Source organism: Coregonus clupeaformis, unplaced genomic scaffold (genome assembly GCF_020615455.1).
Source record: "Coregonus clupeaformis isolate EN_2021a unplaced genomic scaffold, ASM2061545v1 scaf0794, whole genome shotgun sequence".
In the NCBI taxonomy this organism is placed as follows: Eukaryota; Metazoa; Chordata; class Actinopteri; order Salmoniformes; family Salmonidae; genus Coregonus; species Coregonus clupeaformis.
In genome coordinates, this window is record NW_025534249.1 from 130,725 (window position 1) to 151,920 (window position 21,196).

A 21,196-nucleotide genomic window follows, 5' to 3' on the forward strand; every position below is an offset into this window, starting at 1 on the left:
TATTTTTTTATGCTATTTGTATGGTCTTCCGCTGCAAAGAAGCGGAAGTTGCCTCAAAATTGCGCCAAAGCAAAAAATTGATAAACAGAACCATCATCAACAGAATCCAGAAGCTGACGTTTTGTTAACTACTTACTATAGCCAAATATATGGTTTCTATATTTCTGCTATAGCTAGTTAAGAATATCATTGCACATTTAGCTCATTAAAGAAGCGTAACCAACGAGTATCTATTAATCTGTAAAGTTTGTCTTTAGAGGTGACTTCGCTTCCCAGCCAAGCAACTCCGGTGAGCAGCAACATTTGTCTTCCACGATTGTAGCTAACGTTAGCTAGCTAGCTTAGCTGTTCTAGTAGCAGGTGAGGTAGCTGAAGTTAGTTAAGGTAGGTGGTAACTTTTCAGCGTAAATTGTGAGTTAGCTAGCTCAGATGACCTAAGTTAGCTCTCGTTCACCCCCAACATAACAGCAAACTATTTAATTGATTTATTGAGTCATATTCCTCTATTAAACTAGTTATGTTAGCGAGGTTAATCTTCTTCGGCATTATGTCGGTCCGCAAACAATCTCCCCCGCCCAAAAACTACAACAAAAATATGTACTCCTTTCAGATTCTGTTCATTCTCCCAACAGGCTCTGGGTCCTGAGAGCGAAGCGCATCTTCGGACTGTATTCCCTGCAACGTTTCAGCCGTAAAGTCCTGGAGGTCCAAAAAACGGTTTGCTGCATTCACAATTATGTCGAGTTTCTAAGATGTCTTGTTAGTTTGACTTGTACAATTTATCACCTCCGCAATAAAGGCAACAACATCCACCTTCTTAACAATCACTACTTCAGGATCCCTCAACTGATGAACAACACTTTCTGCAGGCTGCGGAGCATCCATTGCCATTTCTTCCTCATTTGCACTTTTTCCTTCAGCTATTTGCACTGCCTCTGCATAGGAGACCTGGTGGACAGCCCGGATTTTTGCTACTTCGACCTTCTTCACCCTTACAGGGAACTCATGAACGTGTATCAACTGACTCTTCCACAACATACCGTATTTATTCCTTCAGCACACACTTGCCAGTGGCCAAACTTTTTACATTTATGACACTGCAACAGTCTGTTCACATAAGCTCTCGTATCTCATATACAGTGGGGGAAAAAAGTATTTAGTCAGCCACCAATTGTGCAAGTTCTCCCACTTAAAAAGATGAGAGAGGCCTGTAATTTTCATCATAGGTACACGTCAACTATGACAGACAAATTGAGGAAAAAAATCCAGAAAATCACATTGTAGGATTTTTTATGAATTTATTTGCAAATTATGGTGGAAAATAAGTATTTGGTCACCTACAAACAAGCAAGATTTCTGGCTCTCACAGACCTGTAACTTCTTCTTTAAGAGGCTCCTCTGTCCTCCACTCGTTACCTGTATTAATGGAACCTGTTTGAAGTTGTTATCAGTATAAAAGACACCTGTCCACAACCTCAAACATTCACACTCCAAACTCCACTATGGCCTAGACCAAAGAGCTGTCAAAGGACACCAGAAACAAAATTGTAGACCTGCACCAGGCTGGGAAGACTGAATCTGCAATAGGTAAGGTAGATAAATAGGTAAGCAGCTTGGTTTGAAGAAATCAACTGTGGGAGCAATTATTAGGAAATGGAAGACATACAAGACCACTGATAATCGCCCTTGATCTGGGGCTCCACGCAAGATCTCACCCCGTGGGGTCAAAATGATCACAAGAACGGTGAGCAAAAATCCCAGAACCACACGGGGGGACCTAGTGAATGACCTGCAGAGAGCTGGGACCAAAGTAACAAAGCCTACCATCAGTAACACACTACGCCGCCAGGGACTCAAATCCTGCAGTGCCAGACGTGTCCCCCTGCTTAAGCCAGTACATGTCCAGGCCCGTCTGAAGTTTGCTAGAGTGCATTTGGATGATCCAGAAGAGGATTGGGAGAATGTCATATGGTCAGATGTAACCAAAATATAACTTTTTGGTAAAAACTCAACTCGTTGTGTTTGGAGGACAAAGAATGCTGAGTTGCATCCAAAGAACACCATACCTACTGTGAAGCATGGTGGTGGAAACATCATGCTTTGGGGCTGTTTTTTCTGCAAAGGGACCAGGACGACTGATCCGTGTAAAGGAAAGAATGAATGGGGCCATGTATCGTGAGATTTTGAGTGAAAACCTCCTTCCATCAGCAAGGGCATTGAAGATGAAACGTGGCTGGGTCTTTCAGCATGACAATGATCCCAAACACACCGCCCGGGCAATGAAGGAGTGGCTTCGTAAGAAGCATTTCAAGGTCCTGGAGTGGCCTAGCCAGTCTCCAGATCTCAACCCCATAGATAATCTTTGGAGGGAGTTGAAAGTCCCAAAACATCACTGCTCTAGAGGAGATCTGCATGGAGGAATGGGCCAAAATACCAGCAACAGTGTGTGAAAACCTTGTGAAGACTTACAGAAAACGTTTGACCTGTGTCATTGCCAACAAAGGGTATATAACAAAGTATTGAGAAACTTTTGTTATTGACCAAATACTTATTTTCCACCATAATTTGCAAATAAATTCATTAAAAATCCTACAATGTGATTTTCTGGATTTTTTTCTCATTTTGTCTGTCATAGTTGACGTGTACGTATGATGAAAATTACAGGCCTCTCTCATCTTTTTAGAGTGGGAGAACATGCACAATTGGTGGCTGACTAAATACTTTTTTCCCCCACTGTATCTCAGCTTTGCATGTCGGAAGAGATTCTTCATCAAATAACAATAGCACCAATAGGCTTTCCTCTTTCCTTCCATTCACCATACGGTTCAATCGACTTGCCCACACTACTCCTGGTACCTTTCTGCTTTAGTTTTTCAGCCTCAATTTCCACCGCAACGCCAGAGATGACACCTTTTACCGGTGCCCTGTTCAGAAAATTAAAGCTTTCTACTGAATTCCCCAAGACACAGTGCACTTTCATTTTGTTCTTCTAACACGCAATAAATTAACACCATACCACTCCTGGTCACTTTGACTCCACCTTTCCCAGTGCGTCTCCCAAAAACACACCCTTCTCCATGAAACATACTACAACAAGGAACAAGGCATTATTAGACCGAGGCCAATCTTCATTAACAACTTTAGCCTGTTTCGCTCCATTCCCCAATATTACAGTTTTCCACAAATGTTCAGGATGTTAGGATGCCTTCAGAACGAGCTATCCCTATTCATCCCCAAACACCTGAACCTCTCTATTTCTCTACGTTATCTCTCTCTCTCATTTCCAGGTGTAAGATGAGTGGAGAGGGTTCTGGTCACGGCTCCTGCAGAGGCGGGCAAAGGGGAGGATGGAGAGGAGGGGGATGGAGAGGAGGGGGATGGAGGGGAGGAGGAGGGGGATGGAGAGGAAGACCACGGAGAGGAAACTCACGCCCCCCCAGTGCTCAAAGAGGTATGGGTCAGACACACACACACACGGTTAGCCTGGTTAGAGGTAAGGGTCAGTTAGAGGTAAGACTAGCCCCTAACTAGCCTCTAAATATTCCTTAACCCCTCAATGATTTCCAACCCCTTGGTTTTGGGACAACACTGACTGCATGGTGGAGGCTTCAGTATCTCTTTCTCTTGCTGTCTCTCTAGGCTCTTCTCAGTCCTGTGTGTCTCAGACCACTCTGGACAGACTCTGTCCTTATAAAGGCTGGGCCCTCTACTTCACTGAAGGTAGGTGTGTATCAGTGGAGGAGAATGGCTCATAATAATGGCTGGAATGGCGTAAATGGAATTGCATCAAACACATGGAAGACGTGTTTAATGTATTTGATACCGTTCCACTTATTCCACCCCAGCCATTACCACGAGCCCGTCCTCCTCAATTACGGTTCCGCCAACCTGTGGTATGTGTGTATTGTCTATATGCCTATTTTTTTTGTAATGATCTAATTGTGTGTGTGTTTCCTGTATGAAGGTTTCGTAGAGAGTTCTCCGTATGTGGAGAAGATCAAAGTGTTTGAACAGTACTTCACCTCACAGATACACCTTTACGACAAAGTAAGATGAAAAAACAGAGTTTTCAGCACATTGTTTTAAGCTCTGAAAATAGTAGCCTTTGGCGAGCAGGTAAGCTTAATTTGTGTGTGTGTGTAGGATGAGATTGAGCGTCAGGGCAGTGTGTTGGTGGACTATAAGGGTCTGGTTGAGGATAAGGAGGTGTGTATGGCTCTGCCGGACCTGGCCAATCAGCTGAGAGAACAACCAGAGACCACCCTCAACTGTCTGGGCCTCGCCATACACCAGGTACACACACACACACACACATACTTCACTGAAGGTAGTTGTGTCTATGTATTTTAATGTGTGTGTGTGTGTGTCAGGTTTTGACGGTGGACTTGGAGAGACACGCTGCAGAGTTACACGGGGAAGGGCTTCCTGGGGGAGCCACACCCATCATTAACATACCACACATCAGCGCCAGGTAAAACACACGCACACTCTCTCTCACGGTCTCTCTCTGACTCAGTTTCAGGTTGTATAACTGTGTGTTTGTTTCAGGTTGTATAACTATGAGCCATTGACAGCCCTGAGGATGCTGCGTGCGAGTGTGTTTGGTCGGTTGGTGTGTGTGAGGGGGACCGTGGTCCGTGTCAGCAACATCAGACCACTCTGCACACGCTTGGCCTTCACCTGCTCCGGCTGCTCACACACACACACACTCACCCTGCCACACGGCAAGTTCACCACGCCCACCAAGGTACAACACACACTCACCTTGCCACAGAGCACTTTCACCACAACCTACATTGGATTGAACCACAGGCTGTGTGTGTGTGTGTGTACTGATTGTGCGTGCGTGTGTTTCTTCAGTGTGTGCAGCCAGAGTGTCGCAGTCGTTCATTCGTCCCCAACAGGAGCTCCCCTCTCACCCTCACTGTGGACTGGCAGAATATCAAGTAACTACACTATTATTTATCATGCTTAAACATAACTATCCAATCCTCTTAGATCTCCAGACATGTATAGTGTGTATGGGCTAGGGGTCTGTGTCTAGGGTGTATGGGCTTGGGGTTCATGTCTAAGGTGTATGGGCTAGGGGTCCGTGTGTATGGGCTAGGGGTCAGTGACTAGGGTGTATGGGCTAGGGGGAAAGGGTTTAGGGGACTGAGGCTGTTGATGCAAACTATCTCCCATGGTGCCCCAGGGTCCAGGAGATGATTGGAGGAGAGCAGAGGGAGGCAGGGCGGATCCCTCGGACAGTGGAATGTCACCTGACCTCTGACCTCTGTGACAGTGCTGTCCCTGGAGACACTGTTACTATTACTGGAACAGTCAGAGTCAGCCAAGACGACGGTATACACACACACACACACACACACACACACACACACACACAGTTGTTAACATCACTGGCACTGTCTGAGTAATTGATGAGGTGTGTGTGTGTAGGCGGCAGCAGGGGGAAGAAGGATAAGTGTATGTTCCTGCTCTACATCGAGGCCAACTCCGTCAGCAACTCTAAAGGTAGTTGTAGGTCTGTTATTGTGTAGTTGTTACTCATGTTATTGGGAGGCCGAAGGCCAAACAATGAAGTGTTTCCAAATTGCGTGGACAAAAAGTTTGTTCTTAAGGTCAGAAAGTAAAGGAGGCTGGAGGTCAGGGGTCGTCTGGAGGTGAACGGTCATCGGGGATAGAGTTCTCTTTGAAGGAGCTGTACGCCATCCAGGAAATACATAGCCAACCTGATCTACTGAAGCTCATCGTACAGTAAGACACAATCAAACACAGAATACTACTCTACTACTGTACTGTACTGTACTACTAGAGTGCTTTTGATATCTATTGTGAGTGACTGATGTGACTTGTCTTCCAGCTCCTTGTGTCCAGCCATCTACGGCCACCTGGTGAGTAAGCCTTTCCAGTGGCCATGTTGTTTCAGCTAAGCTGTGGCCACGTTTTAAAAAAATTGTGTTTGTTTAAAAAAAGTGTGTGTGTGTTTGTTTGAAGCTAGTAAAAGCAGGCCTGTCCTTAGCGTTGTTTGGAGGCAGTCAGAAGCATGCTGATGATAAGAACAGGATCCCCGTCAGAGGAGACCCTCATATACTGGTGGTGGGAGACCCTGGCCTGGGGAAGAGTCAGATGCTACAGGTAACGTACACACACACTTACACACACGCCAACCTCAAACTCGCCGTTGTAACTGTGTGTGTGTGTGTGTGTGTGTGTGTGGGTAGGCGGTGTGTAATGTGGCTCCCAGGGGGATCTATGTGTGTGGTAACACTACCAGTACGTCAGGGCTGACCGTCACACTCTCCAGAGACGCTGGCTCTGGAGACTACGCACTGGAGGCTGGAGCTCTGGTACTAGGAGACCAAGGTAGGGGTGGGGGTGTGTGCTTACATCCCAACTATCATCATCCCAACTGTCATCATCCCAACTGTCATCATCCAACCTATCTGTGCCATTTGTGTGTGTGTGTGTGTGTCAGGGCTGTGCTGTATAGATGAGTTTGATAAGCTGGGCCACCAGCAGCAGGCATTACTAGAAGCCATGGAGCAGCAGACCATCAGTCTGGCTAAGGCTGGTCTGGTGTGTTCCTTACCTGCTAGGACCTCTGTTATCGCTGCTGCTAACCCTGCTGGAGGACACTACAACAGGGCCAAGACGGTCTCCGAAAACCTCAAGTAAACATACACCTTTCATTTTTAGCTAATGCTGAACTGTAGGTACAAGTTGACTTATTTTGTGTATGTGTGTGTAGGATGGGCAGTGCCCTCCTGTCGAGGTTTGACGTGGTCTTCCTCCTATTGGATGTTCCTGATGAGTCACATGACCGCCGGCTGTCGGAACATGTCATGGCCGTCAGGTCAGGGAAGGGAGGGGCCTCAGGTGCCGTGGTTACACGAGGAGACAACCATAAATCACAGAGCTCACTGCTGGAGCCCTCCGACACACCCCTGTCTGACCGGCTGCAGGTACCCACACACATACGACAACACACACAAATGCCAAAGTACTTTACCAATATATATGGAATTTCTGACATTGAGTCTGTCTGTCTGTAAGGTGTGTCCAGGGGAGTGTGTAGACCCCATCCCCCACTCCCTGCTGAGAAAATATGTTGGTTACGCTCGCCGCTATGTTCATCCCTCGCTCTCTACCGCCGCTGCCCAGACGCTCCAGGACTTCTACCTCTCCCTGCGCTCACACACACACCCTGTCGACGCCACACCCATCACCACACGTCAGCTGGAGTCCCTCATCCGCCTCACAGAGGTACTCAAACACATCACTCAAATACACACACGTCATTTGATCATTACACATCCTAAAGTCTCTAACATGTCACACAGAGGTGACCCTGTGCCCTGACTCCTGACTGTGTGTGTGTGTAGGCGCGGGCGAAGCTGGAGCTCAGAGAGACAGCCACCAAGAGTGACGCTGAAGACGTAGTGGAGATCATGAAACACAGGTAACACACTATCCCACATACATTCCCTTGCGTATCTATTTGGACAGTGAAGCTAAAACATTTAATTTGGCTCTATACTCTACCATTTTGGATTTGAGATCAAATGTTTTATATGAGGTGACAGTACAGAATGTCACCTTTCGATTTGAGGGTATTTCCATACATATGTTTTACCGTTTAGAAAGAATGTACTATGTGTATCTAGTCCATTTGAAGGTGTCATAAGTGTTTCGACAAATTCACTGATAGGTTACATAATGGGTACATAATGTCACTTATTGTAAATAAGAACAGAATATGTTTCTAAACACTTGTACATTTAATATGGATGCTACCATGATGACAGATAATCATGAATGAATCGTGAATAATGATGAGTGAGTAATTTACAGATGCACAGAGATCATGCCCCTAAAACATGGAGGGTAGCATTTTTTGGGAGGTATGATATTTATACCTCTAAAACTTTCTCTCTCATCATTATTCACGATTCATTCATGATTATCCGTAATCCATGGTAGCATCCACATTAATGTAGAAGTGTTAAGAAACATTCTATTCTTATTTACAATAAAAATGACTCCAAAAGGACACAATACATTATTTACCATTCATTTCTATTGGGCATAACATAATCTGAAACACAACCAAAACAAACTGCAAATGCATCCAACAAGTTTGTAGAGTCACAAGCTTGTAGTCATTGCGTGCTAGCAATATGGGACCAAATACTAAACTTTGGACTAAATTGACTACACTATAAGTGAATTTGTTCAAATACTTATGATACCTTCAAATGGGGGGGACTAGATAAAGTGCTTTCATTTCTAAACGGTAAAACAGATTTATGAAAATACCTTCAAATAAAAGGGACAGTTCTGTGGGGGACATTCTGGTGTGTGTGAATGTGTATATTGTCTGGTGTGTGTGTCAGTCTGGCAGATACCTTCTCTGATGGTAGTGGAGGTCTGGACTTTGAGCGGTCGGTACTGGGTGTTGGGATGAGTCAGCGTTCGGCTGCCAAGAGATTTATCACTGCGCTCAACACACATGCTCAGCGCACACACACCATGTTGTACGACCTCACACAGCTACGCAGCCTGGCCAAGGACCTCAACATACAGGTAACACCTACACACACCTTTGTCTGTTGCTTTCTGTCTTACGGCCGCTGTTATGTTTCAGGTCTTGGAATTCAAAAGGTTTTGTGTGTGTGTTTTGAAACAGGTTGCTGACTTTGAAGGTTTCATCAGTTCTCTGAATGAACAGGGCTACCTGCTGAAGAAAGGACACAGACAGTACCAGCTACAGACTATATAACACACAAACATAATCTAAAGACCTGCTGTTACTTAAGAATTGATTGTGTATCAGTGAATTCTTCCAATACTGATTAATATATAACAGTTTAATACATGAATAATTAAACTGTTTTGAATATGAATTCCTGACCAATGTTAATGTATTTTTATATTTTGACTATTTGCCTTAGGCAAATCTTAACATTTAACTGCTCTGGAGACGAATGTGGTAAAATAAATAAGTTATAAATATTATGAACGTTTTGGTAAAATAAAGTAAATATTGAAAATATTAGGAACAACTGGGTTTTGCAGACTCCTTTGCAGTTGCGCATAGAGGCCACTGCGAGGCGCTGGTTGTTCAGCTGTGGCGCAAGTGGCTGGTTCAAGGATTTATCTGAGTGCGCAGGCGTGAAATAAGTAACGTTTGCATTGTAGAGAAAGGGAGACAGGTAGTGGTAACAGATTATGCACTCTGAAGCCTCAAACGGTTTACACATCCTGCATTGTCGGATTATAATTACCCAAATTATCACAACTAGCTAAGTTTTTAAATCAGGTTTTCCCAAACTCGGTCCTGCCGTATTCCGCGACAGTTTTATGACGTCGTGGTATTGGTGGATATCACCAGAGATACAAGCGCCTTTATCACCTCCGCAATAAAGGCAACAACATCCACCTTCTTAACAATCACTACTTCAGGATCCCTCAACTGATGAACAACACTTTCTGCAGGCTGCGGAGCATCCATTGCCATTTCTTCCTCATTTGCACTTTTTCCTTCAGCTATTTGCACTGCCTCTGCATAGGAGACCTGGTGGACAGCCCGGATTTTTGCTACTTCGACCTTCTTCACCCTTACAGGGAACTCATGAACGTGTATCAACTGACTCTTCCACAACATACCGTATTTATTCCTTCAGCACACACTTGCCAGTGGCCAAACTTTTTACATTTATGACACTGCAACAGTCTGTTCACATAAGCTCTCGTATCTCATATACAGTGGGGGGAAAAAAGTATTTAGTCAGCCACCAATTGTGCAAGTTCTCCCACTTAAAAAGATGAGAGAGGCCTGTAATTTTCATCATAGGTACACGTCAACTATGACAGACAAATTGAGGAAAAAAAATCCAGAAAATCACATTGTAGGATTTTTTATGAATTTATTTGCAAATTATGGTGGAAAATAAGTATTTGGTCACCTACAAACAAGCAAGATTTCTGGCTCTCACAGACCTGTAACTTCTTCTTTAAGAGGCTCCTCTGTCCTCCACTCGTTACCTGTATTAATGGAACCTGTTTGAAGTTGTTATCAGTATAAAAGACACCTGTCCACAACCTCAAACATTCACACTCCAAACTCCACTATGGCCTAGACCAAAGAGCTGTCAAAGGACACCAGAAACAAAATTGTAGACCTGCACCAGGCTGGGAAGACTGAATCTGCAATAGGTAAGGTAGATAAATAGGTAAGCAGCTTGGTTTGAAGAAATCAACTGTGGGAGCAATTATTAGGAAATGGAAGACATACAAGACCACTGATAATCGCCCTTGATCTGGGGCTCCACGCAAGATCTCACCCCGTGGGGTCAAAATGATCACAAGAACGGTGAGCAAAAATCCCAGAACCACACGGGGGGACCTAGTGAATGACCTGCAGAGAGCTGGGACCAAAGTAACAAAGCCTACCATCAGTAACACACTACGCCGCCAGGGACTCAAATCCTGCAGTGCCAGACGTGTCCCCCTGCTTAAGCCAGTACATGTCCAGGCCCGTCTGAAGTTTGCTAGAGTGCATTTGGATGATCCAGAAGAGGATTGGGAGAATGTCATATGGTCAGATGTAACCAAAATATAACTTTTTGGTAAAAACTCAACTCGTTGTGTTTGGAGGACAAAGAATGCTGAGTTGCATCCAAAGAACACCATACCTACTGTGAAGCATGGTGGTGGAAACATCATGCTTTGGGGCTGTTTTTCTGCAAAGGGACCAGGACGACTGATCCGTGTAAAGGAAAGAATGAATGGGGCCATGTATCGTGAGATTTTGAGTGAAAACCTCCTTCCATCAGCAAGGGCATTGAAGATGAAACGTGGCTGGGTCTTTCAGCATGACAATGATCCCAAACACACCGCCCGGGCAATGAAGGAGTGGCTTCGTAAGAAGCATTTCAAGGTCCTGGAGTGGCCTAGCCAGTCTCCAGATCTCAACCCCATAGATAATCTTTGGAGGGAGTTGAAAGTCCCAAAACATCACTGCTCTAGAGGAGATCTGCATGGAGGAATGGGCCAAAATACCAGCAACAGTGTGTGAAAACCTTGTGAAGACTTACAGAAAACGTTTGACCTGTGTCATTGCCAACAAAGGGTATATAACAAAGTATTGAGAAACTTTTGTTATTGACCAAATACTTATTTTCCACCATAATTTGCAAATAAATTCATTAAAAATCCTACAATGTGATTTTCTGGATTTTTTTTCTCATTTTGTCTGTCATAGTTGACGTGTACGTATGATGAAAATTACAGGCCTCTCTCATCTTTTTAAGTGGGAGAACATGCACAATTGGTGGCTGACTAAATACTTTTTTCCCCCACTGTATCTCAGCTTTGCATGTCGGAAGAGATTCTTCATCAAATAACAATAGCACCAATAGGCTTTCCTCTTTCCTTCCATTCACCATACGGTTCAATCGACTTGCCCACACTACTCCTGGTACCTTTCTGCTTTAGTTTTTCAGCCTCAATTTCCACCGCAACGCCAGAGATGACACCTTTTACCGGTGCCCTGTTCAGAAAATTAAAGCTTTCTACTGAATTCCCCAAGACACAGTGCACTTTCATTTTGTTCTTCTAACATGCAATAAATTAACACCATACCACTCCTGGTCACTTTGACTCCACCTTTCCCAGTGCGTCTCCCAAAAACACACCCTTCTCCATGAAACATACTACAACAAGGAACAAGGCATTATTAGACCGAGGCCAATCTTCATTAACAACTTTAGCCTGTTTCGCTCCATTCCCCAATATTACAGTTTTCCACAAATGTTCAGGATGTTAGGATGCCTTCAGAACGAGCTATCCCTATTCATCCCCAAACACCTGAACCTCTCTATTTCTCTACGTTATCTCTCTCTCTCATTTCCAGGTGTAAGATGAGTGGAGAGGGTTCTGGTCACGGCTCCTGCAGAGGCGGGCAAAGGGGAGGATGGAGAGGAGGGGGATGGAGAGGAGGGGGAGGGGGATGGAGGGGAGGAGGAGGGGGATGGAGAGGAAGACCACGGAGAGGAAACTCACGCCCCCCCAGTGCTCAAAGAGGTATGGGTCAGACACACACACACACGGTTAGCCTGGTTAGAGGTAAGGGTCAGTTAGAGGTGAGACTAGCCCCTAACTAGCCTCTAAATATTCCTTAACCCCTCAATGATTTCCAACCCCTTGGTTTTGGGACAACACTGACTGCATGGTGGAGGCTTCAGTATCTCTTTCTCTTGCTGTCTCTCTAGGCTCTTCTCAGTCCTGTGTGTCTCAGACCACTCTGGACAGACTCTGTCCTTATAAAGGCTGGGCCCTCTACTTCACTGAAGGTAGGTGTGTATCAGTGGAGGAGAATGGCTCATAATAATGGCTGGAATGGCGTAAATGGAATTGCATCAAACACATGGAAGACGTGTTTGATGTATTTGATACCGTTCCACTTATTCCACCCCAGCCATTACCACGAGCCCGTCCTCCTCAATTACGGTTCCGCCAACCTGTGGTATGTGTGTATTGTCTATATGCCTATTTTTTTGTAATGATCTAATTGTGTGTGTGTTTCCTGTATGAAGGTTTCGTAGAGAGTTCTCCGTATGTGGAGAAGATCAAAGTGTTTGAACAGTACTTCACCTCACAGATACACCTTTACGACAAAGTAAGATGAAAAAACAGAGTTTTCAGCACATTGTTTTAAGCTCTGAAAATAGTAGCCTTTGGCGAGCAGGTAAGCTTAATTTGTGTGTGTGTGTAGGATGAGATTGAGCGTCAGGGCAGTGTGTTGGTGGACTATAAGGGTCTGGTTGAGGATAAGGAGGTGTGTATGGCTCTGCCGGACCTGGCCAATCAGCTGAGAGAACAACCAGAGACCACCCTCAACTGTCTGGGCCTCGCCATACACCAGGTACACACACACACACACACATACTTCACTGAAGGTAGTTGTGTCTATGTATTTTAATGTGTGTGTGTGTGTGTCAGGTTTTGACGGTGGACTTGGAGAGACACGCTGCAGAGTTACACGGGGAAGGGCTTCCTGGGGAGCCACACCCATCATTAACATACCACACATCAGCGCCAGGTAAAACACACGCACACTCTCTCTCACGGTCTCTCTCTGACTCAGTTTCAGGTTGTATAACTGTGTGTTTGTTTCAGGTTGTATAACTATGAGCCATTGACAGCCCTGAGGATGCTGCGTGCGAGTGTGTTTGGTCGGTTGGTGTGTGTGAGGGGGACCGTGGTCCGTGTCAGCAACATCAGACCACTCTGCACACGCTTGGCCTTCACCTGCTCCGGCTGCTCACACACACACACACTCACCCTGCCACACGGCAAGTTCACCACGCCCACCAAGGTACAACACACACTCACCTTGCCACAGAGCACTTTCACCACAACCTACATTGGATTGAACCACAGGCGTGTGTGTGTGTGTGTGTGTACTGATTGTGCGTGCGTGTGTTTCTTCAGTGTGTGCAGCCAGAGTGTCGCATGTCGTTCATTCGTCCCCAACAGGAGCTCCCCTCTCACCCTCACTGTGGACTGGCAGAATATCAAGTAACTACACTATTATTTATCATGCTTAAACATAACTATCCAATCCTCTTAGATCTCCAGACATGTATAGTGTGTATGGGCTAGGGGTCTGTGTCTAGGGTGTATGGGCTTGGGGTTCATGTCTAAGGTGTATGGGCTAGGGGTCCGTGTGTATGGGCTAGGGGTCAGTGACTAGGGTGTATGGGCTAGGGGGAAAGGGTTTAGGGGACTGAGGCTGTTGATGCAAACTATCTCCCATGGTGCCCCAGGGTCCAGGAGATGATTGGAGGAGAGCAGAGGGAGGCAGGGCGGATCCCTCGGACAGTGGAATGTCACCTGACCTCTGACCTCTGTGACAGTGCTGTCCCTGGAGACACTGTTACTATTACTGGAACAGTCAGAGTCAGCCAAGACGACGGTATACACACACACACACACACACACACACACACACACACACACACACAGTTGTTAACATCACTGGCACTGTCTGAGTAATTGATGAGGTGTGTGTGTGTAGGCGGCAGCAGGGGGAAGAAGGATAAGTGTATGTTCCTGCTCTACATCGAGGCCAACTCCGTCAGCAACTCTAAAGGTAGTTGTAGGTCTGTTATTGTGTAGTTGTTACTCATGTTATTGGGAGGCCGAAGGCCAAACAATGAAGTGTTTCCAAATTGCGTGGACAAAAGTTTGTTCTTAAGGTCAGAAAGTAAAGGAGGCTGGAGGTCAGGGGGTCGTCTGGAGGTGAACGGTCATCGGGGATAGAGTTCTCTTTGAAGGAGCTGTACGCCATCCAGGAAATACATAGCCAACCTGATCTACTGAAGCTCATCGTACAGTAAGACACAATCAAACACAGAATACTACTCTACTACTGTACTGTACTGTACTACTAGAGTGCTTTTGATATCTATTGTGAGTGACTGATGTGACTTGTCTTCCAGCTCCTTGTGTCCAGCCATCTACGGCCACCTGGTGAGTAAGCCTTTCCAGTGGCCATGTTGTTTCAGCTAAGCTGTGGCCACGTTTTAAAAAAATTGTGTTTGTTTAAAAAAAAGTGTGTGTGTGTTTGTTTGAAGCTAGTAAAAGCAGGCCTGTCCTTAGCGTTGTTTGGAGGCAGTCAGAAGCATGCTGATGATAAGAACAGGATCCCCGTCAGAGGAGACCCTCATATACTGGTGGTGGGAGACCCTGGCCTGGGGAAGAGTCAGATGCTACAGGTAACGTACACACACACTTACACACACGCCAACCTCAAACTCGCCGGTGTAACTGTGTGTGTGTGTGTGTGTGTGTGGGTAGGCGGTGTGTAATGTGGCTCCCAGGGGGATCTATGTGTGTGGTAACACTACCAGTACGTCAGGGCTGACCGTCACACTCTCCAGAGACGCTGGCTCTGGAGACTACGCACTGGAGGCTGGAGCTCTGGTACTAGGAGACCAAGGTAGGGGTGGGGGTGTGTGCTTACATCCCAACTATCATCATCCCAACTGTCATCATCCCAACTGTCATCATCCAACCTATCTGTGCCATTTGTGTGTGTGTGTGTGTGTCAGGGCTGTGCTGTATAGATGAGTTTGATAAGCTGGGCCACCAGCAGCAGGCATTACTAGAAGCCATGGAGCAGCAGACCATCAGTCTGGCTAAGGCTGGTCTGGTGTGTTCCTTACCTGCTAGGACCTCTGTTATCGCTGCTGCTAACCCTGCTGGAGGACACTACAACAGGGCCAAGACGGTCTCCGAAAACCTCAAGTAAACATACACCTTTCATTTTTAGCTAATGCTGAACTGTAGGTACAAGTTGACTTATTTTGTGTATGTGTGTGTAGGATGGGCAGTGCCCTCCTGTCGAGGTTTGACGTGGTCTTCCTCCTATTGGATGTTCCTGATGAGTCACATGACCGCCGGCTGTCGGAACATGTCATGGCCGTCAGGTCAGGGAAGGGAGGGGCCTCAGGTGCCGTGGTTACACGAGGAGACAACCATAAATCACAGAGCTCACTGCTGGAGCCCTCCGACACACCCCTGTCTGACCGGCTGCAGGTACCCACACACATACGACAACACACACAAATGCCAAAGTACTTTACCAATATATATGGAATTTCTGACATTGAGTCTGTCTGTCTGTAAGGTGTGTCCAGGGGAGTGTGTAGACCCCATCCCCCACTCCCTGCTGAGAAAATATGTTGGTTACGCTCGCCGCTATGTTCATCCCTCGCTCTCTACCGCCGCTGCCCAGACGCTCCAGGACTTCTACCTCTCCCTGCGCTCACACACACACACCCTGTCGACGCCACACCCATCACCACACGTCAGCTGGAGTCCCTCATCCGCCTCACAGAGGTACTCAAACACATCACTCAAATACACACACGTCATTTGATCATTACACATCCTAAAGTCTCTAACATGTCACACAGAGGTGACCCTGTGCCCTGACTCCTGACTGTGTGTGTGTGTAGGCGCGGGCGAAGCTGGAGCTCAGAGAGACAGCCACCAAGAGTGACGCTGAAGACGTAGTGGAGATCATGAAACACAGGTAACACACTATCCCACATACATTCCCTTGCGTATCTATTTGGACAGTGAAGCTAAAACATTTAATTTGGCTCTATACTCTACCATTTTGGATTTGAGATCAAATGTTTTATATGAGGTGACAGTACAGAATGTCACCTTTCGATTTGAGGGTATTTCCATACATATGTTTTACCGTTTAGAAAGAATGTACTATGTGTATCTAGTCCATTTGAAGTGTCATAAGTGTTTCGACAAATTCACTGATAGGTTACATAATGGGTACATAATGTCACTTATTGTAAATAAGAACAGAATATGTTTCTAAACACTTGTACATTTAATATGGATGCTACCATGATGACAGATAATCATGAATGAATCGTGAATAATGATGAGTGAGTAATTTACAGATGCACAGAGATCATGCCCCCTAAAACATGGAGGGTAGCATTTTTTGGGAGGTATGATATTTATACCTCTAAAACTTTCTCTCTCATCATTATTCACGATTCATTCATGATTATCCGTAATCCATGGTAGCATCCACATTAATGTAGAAGTGTTAAGAAACATTCTATTCTTATTTACAATAAAAATGACTCCAAAAGGACACAATACATTATTTACCATTCATTTCTATTGGGCATAACATAATCTGAAACACAACCAAAACAAACTGCAAATGCATCCAACAAGTTTGTAGAGTCACAAGCTTGTAGTCATTGCGTGCTAGCAATATGGGACCAAATACTAAACTTTGGACTAAATTGACTACACTATAAGTGAATTTGTTCAAATACTTATGATACCTTCAAATGGGGGGGACTAGATAAAGTGCTTTCATTTCTAAACGGTAAAACAGATTTATGAAAATACCTTCAAATAAAAGGGACAGTTCTGTGGGGGACATTCTGGTGTGTGTGAATGTGTATATTGTCTGGTGTGTGTGTCAGTCTGGCAGATACCTTCTCTGATGGTAGTGGAGGTCTGGACTTTGAGCGGTCGGTACTGGGTGTTGGGATGAGTCAGCGTTCGGCTGCCAAGAGATTTATCACTGCGCTCAACACACATGCTCAGCGCACACACACCATGTTGTACGACCTCACACAGCTACGCAGCCTGGCCAAGGACCTCAACATACAGGTAACACCTACACACACCTTTGTCTGTTGCTTTCTGTCTTACGGCCGCTGTTATGTTTCAGGTCTTGGAATTCAAAAGGTTTTGTGTGTGTGTTTTGAAACAGGTTGCTGACTTTGAAGGTTTCATCAGTTCTCTGAATGAACAGGGCTACCTGCTGAAGAAAGGACACAGACAGTACCAGCTACAGACTATATAACACACAAACATAATCTAAAGACCTGCTGTTACTTAAGAATTGATTGTGTATCAGTGAATTCTTCCAATACTGATTAATATATAACAGTTTAATACATGAATAATTAAACTGTTTTGAATATGAATTCCTGACCAATGTTAATGTATTTTTTATATTTTGACTATTTGCCTTAGGCAAATCTTAACATTTAACTGCTCTGGAGACGAATGTGGTAAAATAAATAAGTTATAAATATTATGAACGTTTTGGTAAAATAAAGTAAATATTGAAAATATTAGGAACAACTGGGTTTTGCAGACTCCTTTGCAGTTGCGCATAGAGGCCACTGCGAGGCGCTGGTTGTTCAGCTGTGGCGCAAGTGGCTGGTTCAAGGATTTATCTGAGTGCGCAGGCGTGAAATAAGTAACGTTTGCATTGTAGAGAAAGGGAGACAGGTAGTGGTAACAGATTATGCACTCTGAAGCCTCAAACGGTTTACACATCCTGCATTGTCGGATTATAATTACCCAAATTATCACAACTAGCTAACTTTTTAAATCAGGGTTTCCCAAACTCGGTCCTGCCGTATTCCGCGACAGTTTTATGACGTCGTGGTATTGGTGGATATCACCAGAGATACAAGCGTCTCTGGTCACTTAAAACATGGTTTCCCAAAATCGGGCCTGGGGCCCACCCGGGTGCACGTTTTGGTTTTTGCCCAAGCACTACAAATAACAAACTCATCATCAAGCTTTGATTATTTGAATCAGCTGTGTAGTGCTAGGGCAAAAACCAAAACGTGCACCCGGGTGGGCCCCAGGACCGATTTTGGTAAGCCGTCTTTTAAGTGACCAGAGACGCTTGTATGTCTGGTGAGATCCACCAATAACACGACGTCGTAAAACTGTCGCGGAATACGGCAGCAAACATGGAAGACGTTGGCATGATCGGCTAGAGTTGCTGGTTGATAATAAAGAAACAGGAAAAATATGAACCAGCGGGGAGGTGTTATAAACAGCTGTGTGTGTGAAGAGGAGTACATGAGGTTAGTTTGTAAATCGCGTGTTGTTCGCGATGTTTTTCTTGGCGGTGTGTGCGCGAGGGCACGTAACTAACGTGGCGCGCTGTGTGAGGAGAAGTGTGTTTCGGCCAATTCCTGCGTCATGGCGGCAGCAGCAGACCGGTGTGTGTGTGAGGGTAGACCGGAAGTTGCTGCAGAGACTCAAAAACAGAATCTCCTCAGTCGCCCATTGGTGCAGCTACACACAATCTCACACACACATCCCCAACCTAACGACCCCAGAGGTTAGGGGCCACGCGCTAAAGGGTCCCACCGAAAGCGTCACCCGATCCTGTCACCGCAGAGGCCACGAGAGGACGCGGAGTAACGACAACCGCTTTAAGTTTTATCCTACGGATCCCTCTTTCTCGTCTCCCTCTCATCTTCTCCTGGGGTTGAGGTTGATCCCGGTGAGTTCTGGTGTGTCTCCAGGCTGGAGAGGTCTCTGTAGTGGAAAACCCCGGGAGACCCCAGCCGACTGCCCAACTGGAGAGGACCAGAGGGAAACCACCCAGCCAGCTGATAGACTACCTGATCCTGGTCAAGGACTGTTCAAGTTTAAAGAACTGGTAGGTCGGTGTGTGGTAAGAAAAGTCGTAGTCTTGGCAGATTCATTGTTGTTGATGTCTGTGAGCAGGAAGTTGCCCCGCTGTAGGCTAAATTATGCCATATTGTTGAGTCTACTTTTAGGGCTTATTTCCCTTGCTGTCACTTTCGTCCTGTCATGCATGTTTTAAAGACCGAAAGAACCACACATTCTCTAGTCATATGAACAATGCACAGTCCTGCACTAAATATAGCAAAACCAGTGTTTTTTTACTTTCTGTGTGTGTGTTTCAGTATGAGAACCCGTGGACCATCCCCAACCTGCTGTGTGTGTGTCGCATCGCACTGGCTCCAGTCCTGGGAGTCCTGATAACTGAGCAACATTTTCACCTCTCCCTTGGGCTGTTTGCTTTGGCTGGATTTACTGACGTGGTACACACGCCTGCCTGCACACACATATACACCTTGAAATGCACTACATGACCAAAATAATGTGGACACATTTTCGTCGAACATCTCATTCCAAAATCATGGGCATTGATATGAAGTTGGTCCCCCATTTGCTGCTATAACAGCCTCCACTCTTCTGGGAAGGTTTTCCACTAGATGTTGGAACATTGTTGCGGGGACTTGCTTCCATTCAGCCACAAGAGCATTAGTGGTGTCGGGCACTGATGTTGGGCGATTAGACCTGGCTCGCAGTCGGCGTTCCAATTCATCCCGAAGGTGTTTGATCAATCAATCAAATGTATTTATAAAGCCCTTTTTACACCAGCAGATGTCACAAAGTGCTATACAGAAACCCAGCCTAAAACCCCACACAGCAAGCAATGCAGATGTAGAAGCACAGTGGCTAGGAAAAACTCCCTAGAAAGGCAGAAACCTAGAGAGGAACCAGGCTTTGAGGGGTCCCCTTCTGGCTGTGCCGGGTGGAGATTATAACAGTACATGGCCATTAAGGCCAGATTTTTCTCCAATATGTTCAAACGTTCATAGATAATAATCACAGTGGCTGTAGAGGTTGCAACAGGTCAGTACATCAGGAGTAAATGTCACTTGGCTTTTCATAGCTGGGCATTTAGATGTTGAAATAGCAGGTGCGGTAGAGAGAGTGAGTTTAAAACAGCAGGTCTGGGACAAGGTAGCACGTCCGGTGAACAGGTCAGGGTTCCATAGCCACAGGCAGAAGAGTTGAAACTGGAGCAGCAGCACGACCAGGTGGACTGGGGACAGCAAGGAGTCATCAGGCCAGGTAGTCCTGAGGCATGGTCCTAGGGCTCAGGTCCTCCGGGAGGGGAGGGAGAGAGATAATTAAAGGGAGCTTACTTAACTTCACACAGGACACCGGATAAGACAGGAGAGTAACACCAGATATAACAGACTGACCCTAGCCCCCTGGCACATAGACTATTGCAGCATAGATACTGGAGGCTAATGGGTTTGAGGTCAGGGCTCTCTGCAGGCCAGTCAAGTTCTTCCACACCGATCTCAACAAAACATTTCTGCATGGACCTCGCTTTGTGCACGGGGCATTGTCATACTGAAACAGGCAAACTGTTGCCACAAAGTTGGAAGCACAGAATCGTCTAGAATGTCATTGTATGCTGTAGTGTTGAGATTTCCCTTCACTTGAACTAAGGGGCTTAAAACGAACCATGAAAAACAGACCCAGACCATTATTCCTCCTCCACCAAACTTTACAGTTGGCACTATGCATTGGGGCAGGTAGCGTTTTCCTGGCATCCGCCAAACCCAGATTCGTTCGTCGGACTGCCAGATGGTGAAGCGTGATTCCTCACTCCAGAGAACGCGTTTCCACTGCTCCAGAGTCCAATGGTGTTGCGCTTTACACCACTCCAGCCGACGCTTGGCGTTGCGCATTGTGATCTTAGGCTTGTGTGCGCCTGCTTGGTAATGGAAACCCATTTCATGAAGCTCCCGAAGTACAGTTCTTGTGCTGACGTTGCTTGTGTGGCCTACCACTGCGCGGCTGAGCTGTCGTTGCTCCTAGACGTTTCCACTTCACAGTAACAGCACTTACAGTTGACCGAGGCAGCTCTAACAGGGCAGATATTTGACGAACTGACTTGTTGGTAAGGTGGTATCCTATGACGACCATGTTGAAAGTCACTGAGCTCTTCAGTAAGGCCATTCTACTGCCAATGTTTGTCTATAGAGATTGCATG

At 45.8% G+C, this 21,196-nt stretch overlaps 3 protein-coding genes across 6 annotated transcripts in view; all 3 read left to right on the forward strand.

The window, feature by feature from the left end:
• The first annotated feature begins 53 nt into the window (after positions 1 to 53).
• On the forward strand, positions 54 to 8,906 carry LOC121559875 (DNA helicase MCM8-like). Its single transcript, XM_041872943.2, has 21 exons — positions 54 to 289; positions 633 to 717; positions 3,288 to 3,451; positions 3,640 to 3,720; positions 3,965 to 4,047; positions 4,144 to 4,293; positions 4,371 to 4,471; positions 4,549 to 4,747; positions 4,861 to 4,946; positions 5,195 to 5,343; positions 5,440 to 5,514; positions 5,622 to 5,757; positions 5,864 to 5,894; positions 5,998 to 6,138; positions 6,225 to 6,366; positions 6,479 to 6,674; positions 6,752 to 6,965; positions 7,057 to 7,266; positions 7,386 to 7,462; positions 8,397 to 8,586; positions 8,690 to 8,906. The coding sequence occupies exons 3-21, from the start codon at positions 3,295 to 3,297 to the stop codon at positions 8,780 to 8,782; spliced, it is 2,511 nt and encodes an 836-aa protein (XP_041728877.2). The 5' UTR covers positions 54 to 289; positions 633 to 717; positions 3,288 to 3,294; the 3' UTR covers positions 8,783 to 8,906.
• A 3,075-nt stretch (positions 8,907 to 11,981) lies between these two features.
• Positions 11,982 to 17,549, forward strand: LOC121559876 (DNA helicase MCM8-like; the record flags this gene model as incomplete). Its single annotated transcript, XM_045216773.1, is given in 22 exon segments — positions 11,982 to 12,087; positions 12,276 to 12,356; positions 12,600 to 12,682; positions 12,779 to 12,928; positions 13,006 to 13,060; positions 13,063 to 13,105; positions 13,183 to 13,381; positions 13,498 to 13,518; positions 13,520 to 13,584; positions 13,833 to 13,981; positions 14,084 to 14,158; positions 14,308 to 14,401; positions 14,508 to 14,538; positions 14,643 to 14,783; positions 14,866 to 15,007; positions 15,120 to 15,315; positions 15,393 to 15,606; positions 15,698 to 15,856; positions 15,859 to 15,909; positions 16,029 to 16,105; positions 17,040 to 17,229; positions 17,333 to 17,549. Coding segments are annotated over 22 exon segments (2,415 nt in total), but the record flags the coding sequence as incomplete, so codon positions are not given.
• Positions 17,550 to 18,124: 575 nt separating this feature from the next.
• The window catches only part of LOC121559872 (cardiolipin synthase (CMP-forming)), a 30,571-nt gene continuing 27,499 nt past the window's right edge, over positions 18,125 to 21,196 (forward strand). The window contains exons 1-2 of one of the 4 annotated variants that reach the window (XM_045216772.1): positions 18,125 to 19,048; positions 19,305 to 19,442. In XM_045216772.1, coding sequence (XP_045072707.1) covers positions 18,479 to 19,048; positions 19,305 to 19,442 — 708 coding nt within the window. In that variant the 5' untranslated portion in view covers positions 18,125 to 18,478. The remainder of the gene's footprint in view (positions 19,049 to 19,304; positions 19,443 to 21,196) is intronic. The other 3 variants (XM_041872939.2, XM_041872940.2, XM_041872941.2) reach the window with 3 other exon arrangements.

Excerpts from the sequence above, each read along its gene's own strand:
- LOC121559875 (XM_041872943.2), top strand. The coding sequence starts at position 3,295 with ATGAGTGGAGAGGGTTCTGGTCACGGCTCCTGCAGAGGCGGGCAAAGG. Across the intron at positions 4,294-4,370 it reads TGGGCCTCGCCATACACCAG|GTTTTGACGGTGGACTTGGA; the intron begins GTACACACACAC and ends TGTGTGTGTCAG. Across the intron at positions 5,515-5,621 it reads CTCCGTCAGCAACTCTAAAG|GTCAGAAAGTAAAGGAGGCT; the intron begins GTAGTTGTAGGT and ends TTTGTTCTTAAG.